This window comes from Gekko japonicus, unplaced genomic scaffold (assembly GCF_001447785.1).
Source record: "Gekko japonicus isolate JY-2015 unplaced genomic scaffold, Gekko_japonicus_V1.1 scaffold2141, whole genome shotgun sequence".
Classification (NCBI taxonomy): domain Eukaryota; kingdom Metazoa; phylum Chordata; class Lepidosauria; order Squamata; family Gekkonidae; genus Gekko; species Gekko japonicus.
The window spans coordinates 259,958-286,446 of NW_015160286.1; the positions used below are offsets into that span (position 1 = coordinate 259,958).

At 46.6% G+C, this 26,489-nt stretch overlaps 1 protein-coding gene across 1 annotated transcript in view; it reads left to right on the plus strand.

The window, feature by feature from the left end:
• Positions 1 to 26,489, plus strand: part of LOC107114318 (fatty acyl-CoA reductase 1-like) — a 156,462-nt gene that overhangs the window by 124,302 nt on the left and 5,671 nt on the right. Inside the window, exons 6-11 of the mRNA XM_015415766.1 lie at positions 1,669 to 1,713; positions 3,278 to 3,396; positions 3,886 to 3,953; positions 21,824 to 21,995; positions 25,106 to 25,235; positions 26,297 to 26,424. Of these exons, the coding sequence (XP_015271252.1) occupies positions 1,669 to 1,713; positions 3,278 to 3,396; positions 3,886 to 3,953; positions 21,824 to 21,995; positions 25,106 to 25,235; positions 26,297 to 26,424 (662 nt within the window). The remainder of the gene's footprint in view (positions 1 to 1,668; positions 1,714 to 3,277; positions 3,397 to 3,885; positions 3,954 to 21,823; positions 21,996 to 25,105; positions 25,236 to 26,296; positions 26,425 to 26,489) is intronic.

The window sequence follows — 26,489 nt, forward strand, 5'->3', positions numbered from 1 at the left end:
TTCAGAAAAGTGAAAGGGAGTGTACTGCTTCGTGCTTGTTGGAGCGAGCAGAATCCATGGCTTGTTGGGGGTTTCATGGTTAGTCTTGCCTGGGAGTGAATGAATAGGTCACACAAGTATCTGCTTGGGCCCATGACGATCTGGGGGCTACTTTGCATATTATGCTTTGAAATGCTGCCAGGTGGGAGAAGGTAGCCGCTTCTCAATAGAGGGTATGCTTTTTTCTTACCAGAACTTTGCAGTTAATGCTGAGTCTCCAGCAATGTGCAAGAATTAATTTATTGTTCTTTTATAACAAGTTTCAAATTAGTGAATATTTCAGGATCTTCTTAAGAGTGAGATGTTCAAGCATTTGTGTATCCATTTCCATTCCCCATCCTCCAGAGTTTAGTAATAAGTTGGACAAGTCCCCCAAATGTGTGCAAAGCCTTTACGTTCTTTGGAGCAGAGAGTACATTTTTTAAAAAACTTGTGATCAGTATCACTGACCCCATATTGGAGGGAGGGCTACAGTGCAGGAAAGAACAGCTTGCCAAAGGCCATGTATTGAATTTGGCGGCAGAGGAGAGATTTTAAAACCAGAGGTCTCCCAATCAGGGGCTCAGGATCTTAGCCACAATGCAGCCCTGTCTTCCAGGAGTGGAAGATCTTGGCAGTTGAGAGCTCCCATAATTCATAAAATCATAGAATGTTAGAGTTGGAAGGGACCTTGCAGGTCATCTAGTCCCACCCCCTGCACTCTGCAGGAGCATAGCCGAAAGATAGCCCTACAACATACCCGAAAGATGGTCGTCCAGCCTCCGCTAGAAAACGTCCAGCGTAGGAGCATCCACCACCTCCCGAGGCAGTCTGTTCCACTGCTCAACCACTCTTACAGTTAGGAAGTTTCTCCTGATATTTAGCTGGTATCGACTCCCTTGTAATTTCCACCCATTGAATCAGGAAGCCGTTGGTTTAAAAATTGTGTTGAATTGTGTTTCATTCCATCTCTTTAGAATTGCGATACAACCAAGTTGCCTTCCATTCACCCCCTTGTGTAACTGGTATCCAGCCAAAGGAATGTGAGAGGGAAGTTTGTATCGTTTGTGCTCAAGAGATGTACTCGAGCTATCAGATCCTTCAACAGAGACTCATAGTAGTCACCTCAAAGACTGGGCCTACTTTTTCCTCCCCTTAAAACTTATATTTGCAAACCTCAGCTTTGGTCCCTGATTTTTTTTCTCCTCCTGCCCATAAGAAATTATATCAGGAGACCAGCCACTTTTTATCCTTTGGTGCACACAAGTGTACACAGGTAGCACTTGAAATGGAATAGAACCACAGGTAAAATTACTGTTTTAATGAAATCCAAACATTTAAGCCAGGGAAGTCTGAAGTCCTGCCAGCACATTATATCCTGCTTGGTTGTCTTAAGTAAGGGAGCAGAATGTATCTCCAGCAGCAATGTTCAATTCTGAGAAAGGCCATTAAATACTGTGCTTTCCTTGAATCCTTTCCCCCCCACCATGCAGGGGCTTTCTTACAGTCCACTCTGGACTCCACATACCAGCCTATTCTGTTTACAGATCTGAGTGTGGCTTTCCCCAGTTGTGGGCTGAATTAAGGTGCACGCCGTCTCAAACCAACAAAAACCAACCTTTGTTTTCCTTTTTCTCTCCCCCCCCCCAGGGTTGGATTGACAACTTCAATGGAACAAGTGGTTTTCTTATTGCGGTATGTATAGGGTGATCAGTAGGACTGCCGGATCTGCATCACATCTCCGGTTGCTACCTCAGAAGGGTTCAGGCACATGGATGCTGTGTAGTCACATCGTGCACCACTGTCTACTCAGCAGCCGTGTGTTTGCCCAGCGCTGAAGTAGCTTGCCTTCATTGCCACTTCCTGTCATGCTCCACTGGCTAGACTCCCATCCCCAGGGAGAGGCCATGGCTCATTGACAGAATCTCTGCTTGTCATGCTGAAGGTCCCAGGTTCAATCCCTGGCATCTCCAGTTCAAGTGCCCTGGTATTAGGTGGTGTGAAAAGCCTCTACCTAAGACCTTGGTGAGCTGCTGCCAGTCTGAGTAGACTATACTGATCTTGATGGACCAAGGGGCTGATTCAGTATAAGGCAAGTTCAGGTGTTCATGTACTCTGGTCCTCACAGAAGAAGCTGGTAGGCATCTAGTGAGCTGACATATAAATCTCCACTGGTAAAGATCTCTGTTTTCCCTTCTACTCCAAGATCTAAGACAGGAGTGTCAAACATGCGGCCTAGGGGCCGGATCTATCAGGCCCGCAGTGGAACTGGCTGTCTTCTGCTTCTTCTTCCAGTTCTGCTGCTGCTGCATCATCATAGTTTTGCAGCTTACAGATACACACCTGAACAGCATACAGTACTCCAGATTGCAACAGCACAGGCATTTTGATGCAATAATTCAGAGCAAGAGGTGTCAGTTATCAGACACTGTTTAATAAACAAAATATTGCAAGAGTGCTAATGTTTTAAGCAGGATTTTATTTTAAGTTAAAAAAAACCCTTTGTGTCCTTTGTAAAGTTTATATCTCCACTCTCTGGCATTACATTTTATGACACGCATGGCCCAGCCCAACAAGGTCTCATTTATGTCAGATACGACCCTCATAAAAATGAGTTCGACACCCCTGATCTAAGGGGTAATACATCTGAAAGAAACTCTTACCTGCAAATATGGAAGACGGGAAGAAGAAGAGTTGATTTTTATGCCCTGCTTTTTTTCTCTGCCCTAAGGGGTCTCAAAGCAGCTTACATTCTCCTTTTCCTCCCCGCAACAGGCACCTTGTAAGGTGGGTGGGGCGGAGAGAGTTCTGAGAGAACTGTGACTGACCCGAGGTGATGCCAGCAGCTGCATGTGGAGGCCGAGTGGGGAATCAGACCCGGTTCTCCAGATTAGAGTCCACATCTCTTAACCACGACACCATGCTGGCTCTCAAGGCAACCTTTTAATATTGTGATAGTTCCATTCATTGGATGGCGGCAAACAAGTTTCATCTTAATTTACACTCTGATCATTCAGATACCTTCCTAGATTGATAAGCTAAAGGGATCTTCCCTTCATTGCTTTCATGGAGCAAAGTAGCAACTGGGGAGCGATAAGAAGGTTCACTTGCAACTCCAGACAGTACACATTTATTGAAGTTTTAAACAAGCCACAAAATAGCTGTCAGGTTTGCACAAAGTCATGAATCAATTGCATTGTCATTGGACCAATGGGGCCTGCCCCTGGAAGCACTAATTCACCTTTTCTCCAACTTGCAGGCTGGAAAGGGCATTATACGGACGGTAAAATGCAACCTCGATGCAGTAGCAGATATCATTCCAGTTGACGTGGCTATTAATCTCATCCTTGCTGCCGGGTGGTACACTGCAGTTCACAGGTAATAACTGTTCTTGCCTCCTGTGTGTATGTTTTTGAGCTGTGGTGTATTTCCAAGGTGCAAACATTCGTTTTGAAGCCTGAAGCCACCATTAGAAGGAAAGGTTCTTGTGGTGATCTGAAGCAATATTTCCCAGGGATAGCTTCTCTTTAAAAAAATTTTTTAAAAGATCTGTTTTCAGAGAGCTTTAAAGTACACTGTCATTGAATCCCAGCCCCGGGGTATCTGCATGAGTTTCTGTTCTGAATGTGTCTCCTCCTGCTTGGAAGGAGGAAAAAACAGAGCAGTGATTCACATAAAGATGGCACACCACCTCTGAAACGTCTCTTGCCTTAAAAACAAGTCTAGCTCACCACCTAGTGGTGTGTAACACTAAAGGAGCTAGAACTTGTGGCTGCCAGACAATCTTAGGATCTCCTGTCTATTCTATACACAATGCCATACGACCATAATAATAATCATTATTATTAATTATTATTTTTCTTCCAGACCAAAATCAATGCTGATATACAATTGCACAACAGGCGGCATCAACCCTTTCTGCTGGGGAGAGATGGGTAAGTGTTTGTGGCCTGGGGGTCCCTAGAAGCTGTCACCGCGCATGGCAGACTCCATTGCTGTGATTTTAAAAGCTTGCTGTAGTTGGAGACTCGTGGTGTCCCTCCGTGGGTCGAGCAGCCATACTGCACGCACAGCGCATCTTCCTTCTTCATGCAGGAACAATGTAGCATCCAGGCTAATGGTCACCACCCGGCAGGTTCTTGGTTTGCCACGCTAGAACTGCTACAGTGCATGAAGGTGGCAGACTCAGCCAGGGAAGATCAGGGATGTCTTAAAAAACCTGCTTTACAACTTATCCTCCCAGCATAGCTACAGCAGGGAGACTGATTGCACAGTCCCGGGCCGAGCTGGCCTAGACTGAGGTAACTCCACTTAGGATGTCACCGCAAGCCCTTTTGGTATATCATTCTTCACAAGGTCAGTCCTTTGGGCATTCCAGTGGCTTAGGCCAATCCTAACCATGCCAGGAAAAGCCCATTTTTTAGAGAAGTCCTCAGATTTGGTTTGAGTGTATTTATTATTTACATCGTGACACGTGTCCAACTCTATTCCATACACTTTCAGTGGGTTACAAAGAAATGTAACAATTTATGGTTCCCAGAGTTATGGGATCTCTAGCCTAAAAAGGCACCCTGCAAATGTGACAAATGTGTTTGCAACATGTGCGTGTGTGTGTGTGTTATACGATTCAGACTGCTGGAAACCCGATCGGCCATGGTTTCCCCTCGAGAAACACTTGAGCATGGCTGGTAAGCCTGAGTTTGCCGCCACAGAGCGTGAAACAGCTTCGATGTATCTCAAGTCTGAAAGATGTCAAGGGAAACTGAATATAGTTAGTAAGAAATGCATGGGGTGTACCCAAGATTAGGAAGGGGGGGGGAATAGCTAGACTCAAGTCCAGTAGCACCTCAGAGACCAACAAGATTTTCGAGATACAAGCTTTGCTGAGTTAAAGCTCCCAGTTTGGTGTAGTGGTTAGCAGTGCAGACTCCTAATCTGGGAGAACTGGGTTTGGTTCCCCACTCCTCCACGTGCAGCTGCTGGTGTGACCTTGGGTCAGTCACACGTTCTCTCAGAGCCGTTCTCTCAGGAGGAGTTCTTGAGAGAGCTCTCTCAGCCCCGACAACCTCACAGGGTATCTCTTGTGGGGAGGGGAGATTGTGAGCTGCTCTGAGACTCCTTTGGGTAGTGAACGGCAGGGTATAAATCCAATCTCTTCTCTTCTTCTTCTTCTTCATCAGGGAGCTTTGGCTCTTGAAAGCTGATACTCCAGAAATCTAGTTGTTCTCTAAGGTGCTGCTGGGACTTGGGTCTAGCTGTTCTACTGCAGACCAGCACAGCCACCCTCTGAAAGAAAAAAAATATATGTACGTCTTCATGAACATTTGGTACCAGTGCTCCCTCTAAGCTGTGGAGTCTTGTGAGCAAAAATCCTACTTTGTGAGCCAATGGCATTAAAGTTGTGAGCGAGCGACTTGGTTACTGCATAGGTTAGTCTGCTCTGGAGCCGTCCTTCCTGAGCTGAGACAAAAATGTGTGAGCCAGAGGCTAAAAAAACTGTGGGGTGGCTCAGTTTAGCGGGAGCACTGTTTGGTACTTCCCCAGAGTTTCCTGACATGTAGATTTACAGAAACAGAAATCTTTCTTACTAATTCAAGCTTTGCAAAGTAAAAAATGCTGAAATGTTGGAATTTGGTAAAGGGTTTTTGTTGTTGTTGCTGTCTTCTGCCTACTCTGGAGCCACATTCCTGGGCCTGTGAACGTAGCTCTTTTCATAACATTTTTAACTGAGTGGCATATTTCTTAAGATTCCTTTCTAATTGAGCACACAGCAGAAAAGTGCAGCGGGCATACTGGAAATAGCGCTGATGTCAAATAGGACAATTCAAGCCTTTCTGGGTTTGTTACTGGAAAATGACCTTATTTTATACATAGAAAAGGCAAAGCAAGCAGACGCAACACTGCCTTCAGTTGTGGACGGACGATGGCTTTAAGAGAGCTGAAAGGGGCTGGACAGAAGTGTCGCTTCCCGAGGCCTGCGTTCTTTTGTTCTGCTGCCACCTCAGATGAAAAGGTCTGCAGTTTTTGGAAACAAAGGCTGCCGGCCCTGTTTACCAGAAGTGACCCGCCATGAGCAGAGATCCCTCTTTTGAATTACTTTCATTTTTCTGGGGGGGGGACCTCAAAACAATAGTTTATCTCCAGCCTTCTACCAGCTCAGCAGTCTGGTGGGCTGTGAACATTCGACCATCACAGGTTCTGAGTCTGGGTCGGAGTGTCTCTACCACTCTGTAGAAAAGTGTCTCTGCCACTCTGCAGAATAATAGAGAAGGAAGGTGGGGAAGGAAGGTGAAGGAACTCTTGGCAGGTGCGGATTTAGGAGTTACATGGGCCGTAGCCAAAAAAATTTGCGCACGTATTTAAATTCAAAGAGCCTCAAGTGCGGCAACTGGTTGGTTATTTAAATAATTTATTTTCTGTTGTATCTGCATTGCTGAAGGTCTGTAGGTTAAATGAGCAGTATCATTAAAGTTCTCTTCTAGTTGCCGAAGGAGAAGTATCGCTTTAAAAGTTCTCTGAGGGTTTCTCTTAGAACTCTGCAAAATTTACAATTAGGAAGTTTTTCTTTCCTTTCTGAATTTAGGTCTTGCAGTACATCTATCATTTCGGGGTGTTATCCCCCCCCCCAGTTCCTTCTCCTGTGCAAATGCACAATATGGATGTGTTGTGTTTACTGCCAATGAAATGGGGGCTTATAGGAATCACTCGCTCAGACTGAGAGCTTTCTGGTACTTCCGATTTTGCTTAGGAAATTCCAATCCCACCCTTCTGCTTTTAAAAAGCACATGAGGCATTTGATAGCAATTAGAGAAATACAATAATAGCATCGTTTGAAATGGCTTTTAAGCAATCCTGTATTGGCAGTTGGTGGAGAGGGAGGCCAGCTCAGATAAAATCACTGGGAGCCGGGTGGCACGCACCGGGCATTTCTCTCCTCCAGGCAAGATGGTTTTGACGGGTGAGTGAGCTGAAATCACTGTAGAGATTTCAAGGCTGGTCTCTGCTCCATTACCTTTTCTGCCATCCACTATTGATCCCAGAGTTAGACGAGTTTCTGAGGATTTGGATCCAATCAGCACATCTAAGCTCCTCTGTATTGCTGGCTAAGTGCTCTACCCTCAAATCACAATCTGGACAGGAGCGCCACAAATCCATCAACCCCCTGAACCATCTAAAAACTGAAGAAGAAAACGAGAACAAGTTTTACTCTTCTAAACGCCTGTTGTGGTTCCTACAGTGCTTTTTCTCCCCTTTGTTCCTTCCTTCACTCTTAACTCTAGAAATCCCTCAGACATTTTCTTACACTAAACATCACATGAGTTTTTAGTGTTAGTTATGGCTTCAGGGTTGATGACTGTTTATCTCTTCCCAGTTTTTGCACCAGAAAAACTGGAACTTAGATTGCAACAGTTAAGAGTATGTTCAGATCCTCATAGTGTGGGAACTGGGTTGTGCCCAGGACTGGAAATCACCTTACCGGGGGCGGGGGGGAATTGTAGACATCCCCGTATACCATTCAGATGTGTCCCTTATCACATGTGGCACCGTGCTAGCTGTTGGGATGTGTGTCGTTATTACGACACTGGAAGGCAAAGGAATTTCTAAGCAAGCTCAGTAACAAGATCGCCCCAAGGGGACAATGATCACTTTTGAGACGACAGGGGTATCATCCTTCTTTAGGTTCCTGCTGCTGGGTTCCTTCTGCCACCATATTGGCGTCACCGTCTTGTACCATAAATCCCTCCAGTGGCTTCTGCTTCTTTTGCTTAATTTCAGCCTGCTCCTCTAGAGCTCTGCTAGAACTTCAGCCCTTATCAGTTTCCCGATTTCGCCTGGAGTCTCAGCATGACCGGCGGACTGTAAATACAGTGAATAAATAATAAATAAACTTCACCCTCTGATTGCCTCCGTACCTTTTCCCATCTCCATCAGTGATGAGTCAACCCGCTGCACAGCCGATAGTGTCACTCCAGTCTCACAAACCATCACACCCTCTTCCTGCCAGAAATGCCAGAAAGGCAAAGGGAAAATCTGTGTGTAGTGGTTAAGTGCGCGGACTCTAATCTGGGAGAACCAGGTTTGATTTCCCACTCCTCCACTTGCACCTGCTGGATACCAAACTGGCTCTCAAGGAGAAAGCGAACATGTGCTCTGACACATCTTTCCTCCCTGTCCCACTTTCCTTCATCCAAGGGACCCATTTTTATTCTTCCCAGAGCCAAAGGGTGGAGGTGAGGGCTTGCTGCATATTTTAGACCCACAAAAGGGCATTTTTATTTTCTTCCCTTCATTGGACCGCAGAGTTCCTAAATGTGAGCTGACATCTTACTGTTCCCGCATCCCTTTCTTTTTTCTTTGTTTTTGCTGTTCAGGTCTTACCTACTTATCTCCCAATATGCAAGTCGAACTTAAAGGCTTGCGCAATTCGGCGTCTGTAAAATTGGCTGAGGGCAACATTTCAGTGGCTGTATACTGCAGATCTTTCTCCCTTGTTGCCCATTATGCACAGAGAGACACTTATTGAGGTCAGCAGGAATTCTGTGTAGAGCCAGAGTGCCGAGTAGGCAGTCAAAGTCAGCACTGTGCTTCTGAGAGCAGAAGTTCACCCACAGGGTAGCAGCAGGGGGCCAGAACAGAAGCAGAGGGCGGTTTAGCAGTGCAGTTCATAAACGATGGAACAGGACTGAATGGAGCTCACATTTTGCCAGGGGCTAAACCCACTGCAGCATAAGAATATTACTTTCCTAAGACTTTGATCCACGAGGCCCTTGATGACCATGTTGCACGTTACTGGGAGTAGGCTTGCCAAGTCCCCCTGGGGGGCGGGGAAACCCCCACCCCAGAGGCCCATTCCCCGTCGCCAGCGGATCGGGCCCTGGGGGGAACTCCACCCCGACGTACACATCACCCGAAAGTGACGCGGGCACGCTGGGGGCGGGGCCACCATAGAGTTTTCCCTTGGATGGTCATACCCCCGGCCCGGCTTGCCCGCGTCACTTCCGCGTGCGCACTCCAGCCACCAGCCAGGAGTCTCCTGCTGCGGCTCAATTCACACTTGGCAACCCTAACTGGGAGACATAATCCAAGTCTTACAAGGAAAGGCTGAAAGAGTTGGGTATGTTTAGCCTGGGAAAGAGAAGGCTTAGAGGGGAGGGGACATGATTGCAGTCTTCAAGTATTTGAACGGCTGTCATGGAGAAGACTCTTGAGAGTCCCTTGGGCTGCAAGAAGATCAAATCAGTCAATCCTAAAAGAAATCAACCCTGACTGTTCCCTGGAAGGCCAGATAATGAAACTGAAGCTCAAATACTTTGGCCAACAAATGAGAAGGGAGCACTCCCTGGAGAAGACCCTGATGCTGGGAAAGATTGAAGGTCAAAGAAGACGGGGACGGCAAAGGATGAGATGGTTAGACAGTGTCATCGATGCAACGAACATGAAGTTGAGCAAACTTCAGACGACGGCGGAAGATCGGAAGGCCTGGCGTGATCTGGTCCATGGGGTCGCGAAGAGTCGGATTCGACTGTGCGACTGAACAACAACAACAACATGTAGAAGATGGAGCAGATCTATCCTCTCTTGCTCCGGATTGCAAGACTAGATCTAATGGGTGGAAATTACAAGGGAGTCGTTACCGGCTAAATATCAGGAAAAACTTCCTAACTGTGAGAGTGGTTGAGCAGTGGAACAGACTGCCTCAGGAGATGGTGGATGCTCCTTCGCTGGATGTTTTCAAGCGGAGGCTGGACGACCATCTTTCGGGTATGTTGTAGGGCTATCTTTCGGCCGTGCTCCTGCAAAGTGCAGGGGGTTGGACTAGATGACCTGCACGGTCCCTTCCAACTCTAACATTCTACGCTTCTATGATAAGTTGTCAGAGTTTGCTGTCCCCTTGTCTTATGTTGTTTGGATTCAAGGAAGCTGGCAACCAGTGCTTGTTTCGGGTGTGCAGGTGGATGTGAGAATGATAGTGGAAATGGCCCTGCGTATATCGCGGGTGTAAATTGTGTCCTCAGCCTTGATCAGCTGACTGAGGGGAAGGTGATGGAAAAGAGGAGATTGGATTTATACCCCACCTTTCACTCAGAGTCTCAGAGCAGTTTACAATCTCCTTCCCTACCTTTGTGAGGTAGGTGAGGCTGAGAGAGTGCTGAGAGAACTTGTGACTGACCCAAGGTCACCCAGCTGGCTGCATGTGGAGGAGTGGGGAATCAAACTTGGTTCTTCCAGATTAGAATCTGCACTCCTAGCCTCTACACCAAACTGGCAAGATGTTGGCACTCTTGCCAAGGGGTTCACACAGGTGCACATTACATCCGTTCTTTTCTTTTTTCCCATCGCTTGGTATCTCAAATATGTGATGAATCTTGCTTGATTGTATGTGAACTGATTTCATTAAAACTGATGCCACCTGAGGGGGGTGGATTTTAACCCCATCAAGATGCCACCAGGGCCATCCTGGATGCTTCTGAGGTTAGGAGGTCACAGTTGTTTGTAGGCCACCCGATCTTTCAGGGTCATTTCCTGTAGGAGTGCACAGGAGCGGAGCTCCGGCAGTAAAGAGCCCAGGGGGCAGGCACATGCAAGAAGCCCCACCCCCTGCTCCCAGCAGCCCTCAGTCAGAGCAAGAAGCAGCCAGGTAAGTTGCAGAGCCCCCCCCTGCCCCCCTGTCCAAAACAGCCCAGTGGCACCTTTAAGACCAAGTTTTATTCAGGTACAAGCTCTCCTTCCTCTGCGAGGACAGATCTGCACGTCCCCATCCCCCCCAATAGCTAGGAATCCAAAATGGTCCAGTGGAGCCTGAGTGGTGGGTGTTGCCTTCTGACACACTTCCAGTGATGTCACGGGTTGTGGCATATGCAAATGAGTTATTGTAGCACGGCGAAAGGGGCCTAAGCCCAAGCAAGACCACCAAATCAACGGGAGGAGAAGAAAGTTTATTGGCCAGGTTCAGTCAGCGAAGAACACTTTAAACAGACTGAACCCAGAGCAACGCAGGCTCCAGGGTTTTATACAGCAACAAGGTTACACGTCACATCTTACATCATCAGAGTGGAATTTTCCACTAACTAGGCTTATTTTTCCGGCCCCAAACATACAAGCTTACTTCTGCCCCTAGTGGCTGGAATGTGACCAGCAACTATCCTCTTATATGGTCAAAGAATAATAAATGCCTGCTTCACTATGTTAATGAGCTCCTGCACCTCTTTTTCTACAAAATTACCCCTGTTTCAAGTTCCTCATTTTTGAAGACACTTGGCACAGTTGTTTGTGAGAAATTTTGTGGCTGGCTCAAATGTACACATTCATCTTGTGGTCACCTCTGAACATCTCTTGCCTTGAAAACCCTACAGGGTTGCCATAAATCAGCTGTGATTAGATGATACTTTCCATCAAGATGGGACTATATGTATGCTGATCTCAAAACCTTTCCAGCAGACAGAATTAAACTGAGAGACCACAGAAAATGCCCGTATCAAGAAGACTAAATGCCGAAAATACACTCTGCTCATTTACACAGAATCTGTTGCAATACTTTGTCCATAGTTATGGAGAGAGAGCTTCATTTCATGCCCAGAGGCTGGTCTTAACATCCTCCACCTTGCTTCATGAAATCAAAGGCCAGCATACAAAAGAAGCCACAGGGGGCCAGGTGTGAATCAGGTTTGTGGTACTTGGAAAATGGCTGTTGTAATTCTTTCCCCGTTGACCCATTGACCCCCCCCCCAAAAAAAACCCTGCTTTTCACCCTGGTAAGGGGAAGAGTCAAATGCAATATGAGCCCTTCTGTTGTTTATTTATATATTTATACCACAGTTTTCTCCCCATTGGAGACCATGCACCACTTACACTGTTATCCTCTCCTCCATTTTATCATCACCACAACAAACCTTTTGAGGTAGGTTAGGCCGAGAGTACTTGCCACCATTATTTCTGTCTGAAATCGTTGTTGTTGTTCAGTCGCACAGTCGAGTCCGACTCTTCGCGACCCCATGGATCATCTCCCGCCAGGCCCTCCTGTCTTCCGCCGTCCTCTGAAGTTGGCTCAATTTCATGTTCGTTGCATCGATGACACTGTCTAACCATCTCATCCTTTGCCGTCCCCGTCTTCTTTGACCTTCAATCTTTCCCAGCATCAGGGTCTTCTCCAGGGAGTGCTCCCTTCTCATTGGGTGGCCAAAGTATTTGAGCTTCAGCTTCAGTATCTGGCCTTCCAGGGAACAGTCAGGGTTGATTTCTTTTAGGATTGACTGATTTGATCTTCTTGCAGTCCAAGGGACTCTCAAGAGTCTTCTCCAGCACCATAGTTCAAAAGAATCTATTCTTCGGCGCTCGGCCTTCCTTATAGTCCAACTCTCGCAGCCATACATGACTACTGGGAATACCATTGCTTTGACCATGCGGACTTTTGTTGGCAGGGTGATGTCTCTACTTTTTATCATGCTGTTTAGGTTCGCCATCGCTTTCCTCCCAAGGAGCAGGCGTCTTTTAATTTCATGACTGCTGTCACAGTCTGCGGTGATCTGGGATCCCAGGAACGTGAAGTCTGTCACTACTTCCACGACTTCCCCTTCTATTTGCCAAGGAGTGATGGGGCCGGATGCCATGATCTTAGTTTTTTTGATGTTGAGCTTCAAGCCCACTTTTGCGCTCTCCTCTTTTACTCTGAGCAAGAGGCTCTTTAGGTCCTCTTCACTTTCAGCCATTAGAGTGGTATCATCTGCATATCTGAGGTTGTTGATCTTTTCCCCAGCAATCTTAATTCCCGCTTGTTATTCATCCAGGCCAGCATTTCGCATGATGTACTCTGCATATATATTAAATAAGCAAGGTGACAATATACATCCTTGTCGTACTCCTTTTCCTATGCTGAACCAATCAGTTGTTCCATATCCCGTTCTAACTGTCTCTTCTTGGCCCTTATACAGGTTTCTCAAGAGACATGTGAGGTGGTCTGGTACTCCCATCTCTTTAAGGACCTGCCATAGTTTGTTGTGATCCACACAGTCAAAGGCTTTAGCATAGTCAATGAAGCAGAAGTAGATATTTTTCTGGTACTCTCTTGCTTTTTCCATAATCCAGCGAATGTTGGCAATTTGATCTCTAGTTCCTCTACCTCTTCGAAACCCAGCTTGTACTTCTGGTAGTTCTCTATCCACGTACTGTTGAAGCCTAGCTTGTAGGATCTTGAGCATGACCTTGCTAGCGTGTGATATGAGTGCAATTGTGCGATAGTTTGAACATTCCTTGGCATTGCCCTTCTTTGGGATTGGAATGTATACTGACCTTTTCCAATCCTGTGGCCACTGTTGCGTTTTCCAAATTTGCTGGCAAATGGAGTGCAGCACTTTAACAGCATCATCTTCTAAGACTTTGAATAGTTCAGCAGTTCCAAAGAGTTGGAAGAGTTCCAAATAGTTCAATTATGCTGACATATTTGTTTTTTGGGGTTTTTTGAAAAGTGTTATCCCTTTTTCGCTTAGCCAGAGCTCCTTGGCCAGATTATTTTAAAGTGACTTTAAAATGTTACTTCCTTCCCTCTGCAAATATAACTTCTTACAGTTGTTATTTTGCTGCTGACTCAAAGCTGCAAGGTCAGCCTTTTTAAAGCCATTGCCTAAGCTCCGTTACTGTTCAGGTCTTGTCAATAAAGTCCAACTGGGTTAATCTTGCTCAGCATTGTTAGGCTGTTGTGCCGTATTCTGAAATGTTCACTCAAAATATGGTAGTTTTTCCCAAGTGAAAATTCAGTACATTTCCATCTCTCTCTCGTCTGATTAACTGACTGCCTTGGGCAAAAGCTATTTCTGATTTTTCCCAGGCTGAAAGTCAAAAGTGACTTTTTCAATTAGCTATCTTTCCCCTTAAGCTGTAAGAGAAAGAAAACAAAAATGGCTGTAGCGTTTCAACAAAATATTAAGTAGGACAACTGTTTGAGATTCATTCTCCATGCCTAAGTAGTTTTCTCTGTCTTTAATCCACAAAAAAGGTTGTACAGTCTGTGCAAAATCCTGCCACATATACCACACTGGTCATTATTCTCTGCAGGTAATTTAGTAAGCAAAAACAAGGCCAAAATCTAAAATGAAATATGAACCATTTGTACATTAAAAAATACATGTATTTATTACAAAGACATTTAAAAGCATATCAGGCCCCAACACAAGCCTCGTAGAAGTAGCATATGTCCAAGAGAAAACAATAGTGATCTAACGTGTTTCAATCGAATTGGGCCTTCTTCAGAGGTCAAACTATAGAAGGTACAGATAGGCTCTTATTACAATCGAAAGGCAATACACAAGTAGATACGGGACCAAAACGGGAGTGTTCAAAAAAGAAATCAAAAGACCCAAGAAAAATATTTCATGTGAGGCCTCCTAGGATCTAGCCTTGTGTCGAATGAAGATGCATATGAGTTGAATGACATTGCTATTGTGTGCCTTCCAATTTTGGTTCAAAAAGTCTAGGTGTGAAACACCTTATCAGAGCCAACGTGCCTTCAGTATTGAGCACTTGATTCAGGTGCTTGATTCAATTTTGTTGGGTCCCCCCCTCCCTTTTCACTTCATAGCTCCCTGAAGCACTTATGGGAGATGTAGCAGTGGTTGGATGTGGTGGGTTGCAGGGGTAACCCAGTTTACACCACATGTGGGCCGCAGGACTCTTGCTGGAGGTGGTGATGGAACTGCAGGGCAAGCTGGACCTGATGCTAGGTGTGTGTTATGACATCGCTTGTTGGTGCTGAGTTTTGGTAACTGGGCAGCCACTGTAGATCTACTCATTATCAGAGTTATGGTTCTCAGTGTCTCCATAGCCACTTCCAGACCCCATCCAGTAAGGGCACTGAGGCCCCCTCCCCCTGATGTGGTATTTAGAGATGGGGTAGTGGGGTGGAGCCTACCCCATCCTACCATTCCACTGAGGAAAGTTTATTTAAATGTTTATCCCCCACCTTTCCTTTTGGCTCAAGTTTGGAGCCTTCCTCCAACTTAAGGAGACTTCGGCCTATTTAAGTGGTTCTTCCGTTGGTGGAAGTTGAAGGATGCCTCCTTAGGAAGGCCACTTGGAGGATGGTTGGCTCCACCTCACTCCCTGCAATCCACAACATGAGCCACCACTGCTGAAGAAGCAAAAAATATTTATTACCTGTGCAGTGGCACATGGGTGTTATAGATAATAGTTTTATCGCACATCTCCTGCGTGGTGCAATACTGCTTATCTCTTGGCGAGATGATGTAATTGAGGCAACGTGTTCTACTACATTTTTTGTAACCACGGCTCTGCTCCTGATATGTGGTAAAATGCTCCTTATCACTTTGCAGCATGGTACAGACAACCAAGCTCACCTCAGCTTGATGAGTTCTTCCTTTAAAATTGGGGGATTGGGGAACCACTAGAAGGTGATGGTGAACTGGAGTTTGTTTTGTTTTTTGTTCTATCTAGTTGCATCATACTTTTTTAAAAAAGAAAAAATTATCCCTTCCTTTCAAAAACAACAGAAAAAAACAGGAAGGGGGGGGACCTCAAAATCCAGTAACTAATTTAAAAAGGAGGAAGGAAAGCAGAAAAACAAATATAACAGTGGTGTCAGATCTACCCATGAGTTTCTATACAATGTTTCCAAGTATCTGAAAATAAGTGCATACACAATTGTTGTCTATATGCCATGTGTCCAAATATTGATGAAAAATCTTAATAAGAACCAGGGTGGTGTCATGGTTAAGAGGGTCAGGCTAGTGTCTGGGAGACCCGGGGTCAAATCCCCACTCATGCCATGGAAGCTTTCTGAGTGACCTTGGGCCAGTTACAGCCTAACCTACCTCACAGGGGTCTTGTGAAGACAAACTGGAGGAGAGGGGAATGCTGTAAGCTGCTTTGGGTCCTCATTGGGGAGAAAGGCAGGGTACAGATGAATTGAATTGAATGAATGAATGAATGAATGAATGAATGAATGAATGAATGAATGAATGATATAGTTCTAAGGTCCTTAAACCATTGATTGACAGGAGGTGGCCATTTATCTCTCAGTCTCCAGTGTTGTGATACAAGTCTTTTAGCTGTAGTAAGGGCACAGAGAGTCCACTTTCACTGATCATCAGCTAGCCTCCAAGAGATGGGCAGATATTTTGAAAGTACGTAAGTGTCCTCAAAAATCACTGAACATTCTAAATACAAAAATGATATGAGTAATAACTTCCTCCCAGAAAAACTGAATGACTGAACTTGCGCACAGGGATGTGCTTGTATCATATATGTGATTGATCCCTGCCCCTCCAATCTGGTTGTCTTGAGCCAAGAGGAAAGACAGGCAGGGTAGAAATATTCCAATAATTAAATAAACCATCTAGGATCTGGATTCAGAACCATTTTCCCACTGGCAGAAAAGAATTTCAATGGGTTGGAGAAAAGAGGGATGATTTTTACCACTGGAAACTCCCCACATCATGCCCCCTTGCTGTCCCCGCGGGGGGGCCCGACTGTACCACCACAAGCCGGGATTGGGGGGGACACAGTAGGCTGGACAGGGAAATAAGCAAGTTCCTTTCTGTAAGCAGAGTTCTGCTTGCAGTACTTTGGATCTAAGCCGCAGTCCTGTATACATTGGGTAAAATACAATCATGTTTCACATTGCATCCATCACCTGATAAAGTCTAGTTGTCACATCCAATTGTGTAGGTCCAATACTGTAGTGGAGTAATGAATTTATACATAGTTCCCAAATACCTTCTTGCATATGCCCAGGTCCACATGTATGGGAGCTAGTGTGGAGTGGTTTAGCCTACCTCACAGGATTGTTCTTGTGAGAATAAAAAGGAGAAGGGGGGAATTATTATAAGCTGCTTTGGGTCCCCACTGGGGAGAAAAGTAGAGTATAAAGTCTAAATATAATGTATGAGGACATGGGATTATACACAACCCAGGGCCCATGGGATATGACCACAAGGCCACCAAATCAGCAGCAGGAACTCCTTTGCATATTAGGTGACACACCCCTAATGTAACCAATCCTCCAAGAGCTTACAGAGCTCTTCTTACAGGGGCTACTGTAAGCTCTTGGAGGATGGGCTACATCAGGGGTGTGTCGCCTAATATGCAAAGGAGTTCCTGCTACAAAAAGAGCCCTGACTGCAAAACAATCTTCTCCGAAAATAAACTTTTTCTCCCTCTCCACAAATACCAGAACTCAAGGGCATCCAATGGAGCTGATGGGCAGTAGGTTCAGGATGGACAAAAGGAAATACTTATTTATACAGCGGGTGATTAAGATGTGGAATTCGCTGCCTGAGGATGTAGTGATAGCCACAGGCACAGACAGCTTTAAAAGGAGGTTAGAGAGGTTCATGTAGGATAGATACGTCAGTGGCTACTAGCCAGGGTGACTAAAGCGAACCTCCAGGTTCAGAGGCAGTCAACCTCTAAACACCAGTTCCAGGAGGCAACGTCATGGGAAGGCCTTAGCCTCTGTGCTTTATTGCTGGACCTCCAGGGGAACCGGCTGGCCACTGTGTGAAACAGAATTCTGAGCTTGGTGACCCACTGGTCTGATCTAGCAGGGCTTTTATGTTTTTAGGATTCTGTATATTGCAGTTATAATGACAAGAGCTGTATAACTGTGTTAGCAGTGAATCATCTCATTCAGTCATCCTTAATTAAAAAATTATCAAGGCATCTTTTAACACTCAAAGCAAAAAAAAAAAATGCTGCTAACCTTCACTCCCCAACATAATCACACACCCACATGCCACAAGTGGTATTGCTGAAGAGGATTTTGTCCTTGCTGGTGGTTTCAAAATAGCACAGCCAGTGTTTGCTAATTCCATATTAAGCTAGTTTTCAGCAGCACAACAGAACGTAACTCTCTCTGCACATTTGTATGATCACCAGAGTAAGAAGTAAATCTCTCTTGTAGGACCTTTTTTCTTCTAGTGCAGTTATCGGCATCACAATTATAAACCTCTTGCCACTCAAGCACAGCGTTACATAGAATGTACAAGAGGGGGACCCGCGATACTCGTGGGGGGGCACCCCGGGGCTGGCACCTGGCGCCACACAGAGCCCCGCCTCCAGCTGCGTCCCAGGTGAGGTGAGCTAGACGCCCGCGGCACAGCTGCCTGGCTCAGCGGGAAGCGCAAAGAATCCTGGGGGTTGTAGTTTCGCGCTCACCTTCGCCAGGCTCTCTGGGTCTTGTAGTCTCCCTTTGCCACGCGAATGGCATAAGGGGCTGGTTTCTGGATTCCCGAGCGGTCGGCGGGAAGGGGCCGAGAGAACCGGGAACTGGGCCGGAGAGGAGGGGAGGGACGGGGCCGGCTGTCCCGGACAGTGGCTGCGGAGCGGGGCGGCCCCTGCTGCCGCCCCACCCCTCGGGGCCACCGAAGCCAAGCGGGGAGTCAGCCAGCCAGCCAGCCAGGCTGCCCGGCCACCCCGCCCCGCCTGGGGTAGCGTTCCCATGTGGCCAGGTGCCGACGCCACAGCCTAGGTGCGCCAATGGGGAAAGCAGAGGAGGGGACTCTGCGGACAGTCAGAGGCACTCTCCTCGCCTGCCATCCATCTCTCTGTCCATCCGTCCGTCCATCGTTTATCTATCCGTCTTTCTCTCTCTCTCTCTCTCCTTCTTTCTTTCCTCTGTCTTTCTTTCTCTCTCTCTTTCTGCTCTCTCTCTCTCTCTCTTTCCTCTCTCTCTGTGTCAGCGCTCTGTCCGCCCTGGGATCCGGCTGCCTCCCTCTACTCGGCCGCTCTCTGTTCGGGCTCAGAGGCACGGTGGACCTGCACCCGCTGCTGCGGAGGGGCCTGAGGAACGGTCTCCGGTGACGCTTCTGCCCTGTGTCCCGTCCCGGCCTATGTCATTTCCCGGCTTGCCGAGAAGGGCCGGGGCGGGGGGAGACCGCTGGCGCGGGGCGGGGCCAGCCGGAGCCTCAGTTCCTGGATGCAGCTGGCAGAGCCTCACGCCCTCCGGACGCCCACCCACCCACCAGCTGGCCGCTGGGGAGGCTGCGCCACGCGAATGGCATAAGGGGCCGGCTTCTGGACTCCCGAGTAGTCGGCGCTGCGGAGGGGGTAGGTTCTTTGACTCCGCTTCGGGGTGGAGGAGTGGGGGGGGCAGGCTGAGGCAGAAAAGGAGGGTGGGTGAGGGCTGAGGCTGCTGGTCCCCCCCCCCAAGCGAGGGCCGTGCGTCTTGCCGCGCGGCCCTCGCTGCTTGCAGAGCGTTCCCTGCGCATGCGCAGGGGACGCTCTGTAAGTTTCGGGGGGATTTAAACATCCCCCTGTTTTTTTTTCAGGTTTCTGATTTTTGTGCACACGTGGGGACCGCCCCACGTGTGCCCAAAACTCTCCCTGCCCCCCAGGTGGCCCCGTAGCGCGGATTTAGATATCCGCACAGACGGGGCCACTTGGGTATTAGATATATAGATGTCTGCATATATACTCCCTGCAACTGTAAGAAAGATGTCCCCGTTTAAGGCAAAATTCTTACAACAAGCAAACGAAGTGACTGAAATGTGCCTTACCTGTATCAATTTATTCTTCTATCAGAGTATCACATGCCTGAAAGCACTTCTGTGTCAAAAAAAATCTCTTTATATAGAAATTTAGATATCAGAGAGAAGGATACTAGCCCAGGCTGAGTCCTGATTGGCTAGCTTTACCTGCGCAGGATATTTTCTTGTCTGGAGGGGAATTCAGTGATGGGAGCCCCCAGCTGTGTACTGTCCCCTCTAATTTGTGAAAATGAGACCTTAACACCTGGCAGACTTGTTTTATCGGGGGCCGGACAGCCTTTCTTCTGCAATTGCTGTTAGTTATAAATGTTAGAAGGCATACATTGGCCTGATTAAGCCCTGTACCACTTTTGACTCACACCTTGAAAAAGATTTTCCTTTCGAGCGAGGCGGACAGATAAGGTTGCCAGCCTCCAAGTGGTGGGTGACTATTCACTGGGATTACAGCTGAGCTCCCCGGCTGTAGAGATCAGTTCGTCTGGAGGAAAGGGCGGCTTTGGAGGGTGGACGCAATGGCGTTATGCCCCACTGAAGTCCCTCCCCTCTCCAAACTCCCCCTTTCTTAGGCTCCACCCTCTCCCCCAAACACCAGGTATTTCCCAACCCAGAACTGGCAACCCTATGAACCAGGGGTCATTTCGTAGAAAAAGAGGTCATTAGCATAACTTATTTGCATATGCCACACCCCCTGACATCACTGGAAGTGTGTCAGAAGGCAACACCCACCGCTCAGGCTCCACTGGACTGTTTTGGATTGCTAGCTATTGGGGGGGGGGGGAAACGTGTAGATCTGTCGTCACAGAGGAGGGAGAGCTTGTACCTGAATAAAACTTGGTCTTAAAGGTGCCACTGGACTGTTTTGGACCAGGGGGAGCTCTGCAACTTACCTGGCTGCTTCTTGCTCTGACTGAGGCCTGCTGGGAGCAGGGGGTGGGTCTTGTTGCATGTTCCCGCCCCCTGGGCTCTTTACTGCCGGAGCTCCGCTCCTGTGCGCTCCTGCAGGAAATGACCCCTACTATGAACAAAGATTTTAACTACAATGTGGACAACATTTGGCAGGGATACTCCGGGCCAAGGACTATTGCCAGCAGTTGAGCGTCCCAGTTATAATCCCAGTTATGTCCTTTTCTCCCCTAAGTAACCATCTGAGGAAGGTGGTGCAAATCTCCCCTGCCCCCCTCGCCTTGCCACTTCTTTGTCTTCCAGGGCACAAGGTTAGAAACAGGAACTGCATTTAGTAGCTGACCTGGATAGCCCTGGCAGGCCCAATCTCATCAGACCTCGGAAGCTAAGCAGGGTCGACTCTCTGGCAAGTACTTGGATGGGAGACCTCTTTGAAATACCAGAGGCGGGAGGCGGAGGCGGGCTTTATTCGGCCGCCTCTCTGAATATCCTCCAGGCCTCCAGTAGGGGTCAGTCACCAGACGTCACTCTGACTTCCAGGTACACACGCACACTCACATGCATGCATACACATGTACCTATTTTTTAAAAAACCAAAAAGAAAAAAAAGAACTGCATTTAGTGTGGTCATCTCTGAGTAACTAGCACAAAAGCTGAACTGACTGGAGGGTTGGCTCTCTATTTGTAATAACAATACAGCCCTTTTTATAAATGTAAACCTGGGATGAAAATGATAATGGTGACAGAGGACCCCATTGCTTCCAGTTGGGTTTGTTTTTTTAATTAAATTGATTTTTTTTCAAATTTATTCTAATTATACAGTGTATATGAACATATATTAAACATAACAATGATATAATTTCTTTGGGATTTCCTTCTGATTAGAAAGATAAGTTAAGATTGGTGACCAAATTTTCTTAAACTCAAAGAGGGCTGTAGTTGATGTCGTCTGATTCAAATTAAAAGTAAGTCTCGCTAGGACGTAATGATTCCATAATCCTGTATGCCACATCTGTAGAGTTGGGGCAGTGGAGATTTTCCAACAAGAAGCTATGGAGAGTTTAGCAGCTGATAAAAGAATCACAATAGCCGTAGGTATCCATTCAGGTTGGTCTTTATTCCAATTTGCTCCTAATAGGAGGCATTCCAGAGTGAATTCTAGTGTCATCCCCGTCATTGTTGTAACTGTCTCCAAAATTGCTTGCCAAAAAGGTACTAACACTGGGCAGGTCAACCATTCTCAGTTGGATTTTTGATAGAAAGTCAAAAATCCCAGCGTGGTTCCCAAGCTTTGCATTGTCTGCTGGTTGTAATTTAATTCAGGCGCATTGGCATGCTGCTGCCAGCACATTCTCTGCACAACCACTCTTTTGATGAAAACATCTGTTTTCGTTTTTATCTTGCAGAAAATTATGTCATAGCCACATACAAGAGGAACCCCTTGGAGAAAGCCTTCAGAATACCCAGTGCAAACATGACCTCAAGCTATCTGATCCATCAGTACTGGACAACGGTCAGCCACAGAGTCCCGGCCTTGCTGTACGATTTGTATCTGAGGTTAACTGGAAGGAAGCCAAGGTGAGGAATGCTTTGGTGATGCATTGTTACTCTGGTAGCTAATAAAGGAGAACTACTTCTTGCAGCCTGTGAGATAAATGTGGCTTGTCCAGGGGCTTTGTTTACATTGTTTATTGCCTGCTTTTCTCACTGAGACTCAAGGTGGCTTGCACAGGGTAAGTCAACACAATGACTAGGAGAAGGCATCCAGTAAGCGATGCAATCAGTTTAGGATTGCAGAGATCTGAAACCAAGTGGAAATCTGAAGCAAACCATAAGTATTAAAATGACATGTCAAACAATGTGGAAATTACATAGTAAAATAATACAGACAACAACAGACTATATGCTAGTATGGTCTACATCCCCTCTCCCTTTATTAAAGCATCTTCATGAACCACTCCATTGTGGTATAGCCCAGTTACCTTGGAAAAAATGCCCTCCTGAATAATTCCGTTTTGCCTCGTTTGTGGAAAGCCAGGCGAATGGGAGCCTCCTTGACCTCCTCAGGCAGGCCATCCCATGAGGTCACAGCAACGAATGTACAGAAGAAGAAGAGGAGGAGGAGGAGGAGGAGATTGGATTTATACCCCGCCCTTCACTCAAAGTCTCAGAACGGCTTACAAACTCCTTTCCCTTCCCCACCCCACAACAGACACCTTGTGAGGTAGGCAGGGCCGAGAGAGCTCTGAGAGAACTGCCCTTTCAAGGACAGCTCTTGTCAGAACTATGGCTTGGCCAAGGTCATCCAGCAGCTGCAAGTGGAAGAGTGGGGAATCAAACCCAGTTTTCCCAGATTAGAGTCTGCACACTTAACCACTACACCAAACAGGACGGGTTTTTTTGCCTGTTTGCAAAAAAGGATGTGGATAGAATGGAGCGGGAGACCGACAGAGGATGATCAGGGGCCTTGAGACCAAGCTGTATGAGGAAAGGCTGAGGGACTTGGGAATGTTAGTGGAGGTTGAGGGGGGACACATGATTGCTCTCTTGAAGTGTCTGAAGGGCTGTCACTTAGAAGAGGGAAGGGAGCTGTTCCTGTGGGCAGCAGAGGATAGGACTCGCAATAATGTGTTTAAATTAAGAGCAGGAACGTACCAGCTGATTATTAGGAAAACCTTTTTTTACAGTAAGAGTTGTGCAACAGTGGAATTGGCTATCTGGCAGTCTCTAAGCAGCAGCTGCACAAACACTCGTCAGGGATGCTCTAGGCTGATCCTGCATTGAGCAGGGGATTGGACTGGATGGCCTGTAGGGCCCCTTCCAACTCTGTGATTCTATGCTCCTATGGTGGCACCTGCCAAAGGCCTTGCTCAGATAAGAGAAGCTGTTGTGGCGCAGCATAGGGAGAGAGGAAGTCTCACAGATATGAGTAGGGTTGCCAGCTCTGGGCTGGGAAATACCTGGAGATTTTGGGGGTGGAGCCTGGGTAAGGCAGGCTTTGGGGAGGGGAGGGACCTCAGGCGGGTATAATGCCACCAATCTCATCCTTCAAAGCAACCATTTTCTCCAGGGGGGTTGAACTCGGCCGTCTGGAAATCAGTTGTAATAGCTAGACGTCTCCAAGTGCCACCTGAAGGTTGGCTACCCTAGATACGAGGGGCCATGGCCACGAAGGGCTTTGTATGTGATTGCCGATACCTTGAATTGAACCTGTTAACTGGTGGGCAGCCAATGGAGAGACTGCAGAATGGGAGTAACATGTTCCCTTTCCTTCCATGATGCTGTTGCTGAGCTCAACACACTGAAGTTTGTAAGTGCCAGATTCCAGTCCTGGAGCCTCAGGAAAAGATAAAAAGAATATAACCAGTTCTGATAAATGTTGTATGTAGGGGAGTGCAGGAAAAAAGAAAAACAAATTCGGATTCAAGTATAATAAAGCCAAAAAATTTTGGGATCCCCAAATATATCCAAATACCAAAATTTGATTATATCCTATGGGGCTATTGTAGTCAATGACAAAAATCTTCTAACAAGTATTCAGGGGGCTGGGGGGAGGGGTTTGAGTTAGGGGCACTAGATTTGTACTGTAGCTGCTGGAGCCTCTCCCCAAAAGACTCCCCAAGTCTGGAAAAGATTGAACCAGGGGGTCCAATTCTAGGGGCATCCAAAGAGGGTGCCCCCCAACCCTCCATTGTTTCCTATAGGGATGAAAAAAAGGCAGGCAGTAGTATCGCTCCAAGAAAGCCGGGGGGGAAACCAAAAAAAATTGGGTGGTTTTTTTCAGCATTTAGTATTTGGCAGCAGAATCAGCTCAGGGGATCTGATTTGGTATGACGAATACCAAAAAAATGTCAAAAAAGTTTTTGGGGTTTTTTTTCCAGTTTGGCTTTACCGAATGCACACCCCTAGTTGTATGATGTCATAACAGGGATGTGTGTGTAGATTTTATTTATTTGCAACTTTTCCGTAATGCCGTTACAGGAAATCCAACTTTAGCACTAGCCAGGGGTAAGCACTTATTGGCAAAGTCTGTATCTTTTACTGGCTCCTGCCGCAATAAATTAGATTGATTGATTGATTGATTGAAAGTTTGTACGTACTAAACTATTGAGCATGTAAACAGATCCAGATTAGCTGTTGGTCCATTGATTTGTTCTCTCTGGATATTTAGTCTTATTTGTCTTCGTGGTTATGAATTCATGTGTGATTTATCTATTGGCAGGAGAATTGTGGTTGAAAAAAACTCGGGGGAACTTATCTGTTTCAGCGTGGTTCAGTCCAGTTCCTAAACACATGTGCTGAAGTCCCATTAATTTTAAAGTGACTGTAGTATCTGTAGCTGCTGGTTGGGTTGAAGTCATTGGGCAAAATCCAGAGAGCTGTGCTAGGTGCATCCAACGGTTTGCCATGTCGAGTAAAATTATTGATTTCCCCCCCCCCCAACCAACTGCTCTGGGAAGAGTTCAGTGGTTCACTCTAAGACATGAAGAGACTGGTTTCCAAGAGAGATGCCTCTCTGAATTCATGGAACAAGTAGTGCAAGCTGGTTCTTTCAGTGGGGGACACTGCTCCAGGATTAGTTTTTGAAATTCATGCACTATCTTTTGATCTACAGTGGCCAATCCGTTCAGAGAAAAAGTAATTATCTTATTTTTAAATCCCATCATAATCTCCATTCTCTCTTCTAGGATGATGAAGATTTTCAATCGGCTGCACAGGACTATGACCCTTCTAGAATATTTTACCAGCCGTACTTGGGAATGGAGTTCAGATAATGTAAACATGTTAATGAATCAGCTCAGCACCAAAGACAAGAAAGTAAGCATCTAATCAATCAAGAAACTCTTGCCAACTCTTATCGGCGTAATTATTCTTCTCTGCAGCCATGTAGCCGATTCTAGCCCTTAAGAAAACAATTCACATTTCTGTTTTGAATGCTGTCGAATTTTGTCATAAACAAAACTTGGCCTGGGTTCAAGGTGGGGTGGATCAATTTCCAGAGCAAGCTCCCTCTGTCTAGTGGGTTCCAAGACAAATGCCTAAATTACATGTGAGACCAGGCGGGGCTCAGGACTTTTCATACCACACTTCAGTTTCTTTGTACATGTTTGGAGGCCTGAGAAATCCATTGCCGCTTTGGATTCAGTTTGTCTGTCAAAACAATCCAGACTAGAAGTGGGAAGTTCCATTCTTTCCCCAGTTTGACAGTACCAGGCACCGGTGTCAGATTCCCTGGAGCTAATTGTTAGGCAGGCATTGATTCCACCACCATCCCCCAGTGTTCCATATTTCTGGCATTTATGGTTGGTCCGACTTGCTAAATTTGTAGGGTGGAGGAATACAGCATAGATGAGTCTCTGCTTCTGGCACTCAGCCCTCCTTGGCAGTGACATCTCGTGCTATTTTTAAATGTTATTTGCCATGAAGTCACAGCTGACCTATGGCAACCCTATAGAGTTTTCAGTGCAAGAGATATTCAGAGATGCCATTGCCTGCCTCTGTGTAGCAATCCTGGACTTCCTTGGTGGCCTCCCATCCAATCACAAACCAGAGCTGACCCTATTTAGTTTCTGAGATCTAACGAGATTAGGCTAGGAAGATCCACCACCAAGAAGGTCCAAAGTGGATGCCAGGTGTATCTCAGGAGGAAGGAAGTCTTCAGGGCCACCACTAGGAAGGTGCAAAATAGGGGGCAGGTGCATCCCATGGGGAAGGGAGTTCCACTGTCTTAGGGCCACGACCAGGAAGGTCCAAAGTAGATATCTCATGGGAAAGGGAGTTTCAAGATGACCAAGATGGACCTGGCCACCAGTTATCACATAGCATTTGATACATCACAACGTTCTTTCCTTTTCTCTCCCTCCCCCCTTCTATACCAGTTATACTGCTTTGATGTCCGTCAGCTGCATTGGTCTGAGTACATTGAAAATTACTGCCTAGGAACCAAGAAGTATCTGCTGAATGAAGACATGGCTGGAATTCCCGCCGCAAAGCAGCACTTAAGAAAGTAAGGCACATGGGAAGTTATGTAGTGCTTGAGAAGTCCCCGGCCAGAGCATTTTCAATACTGCT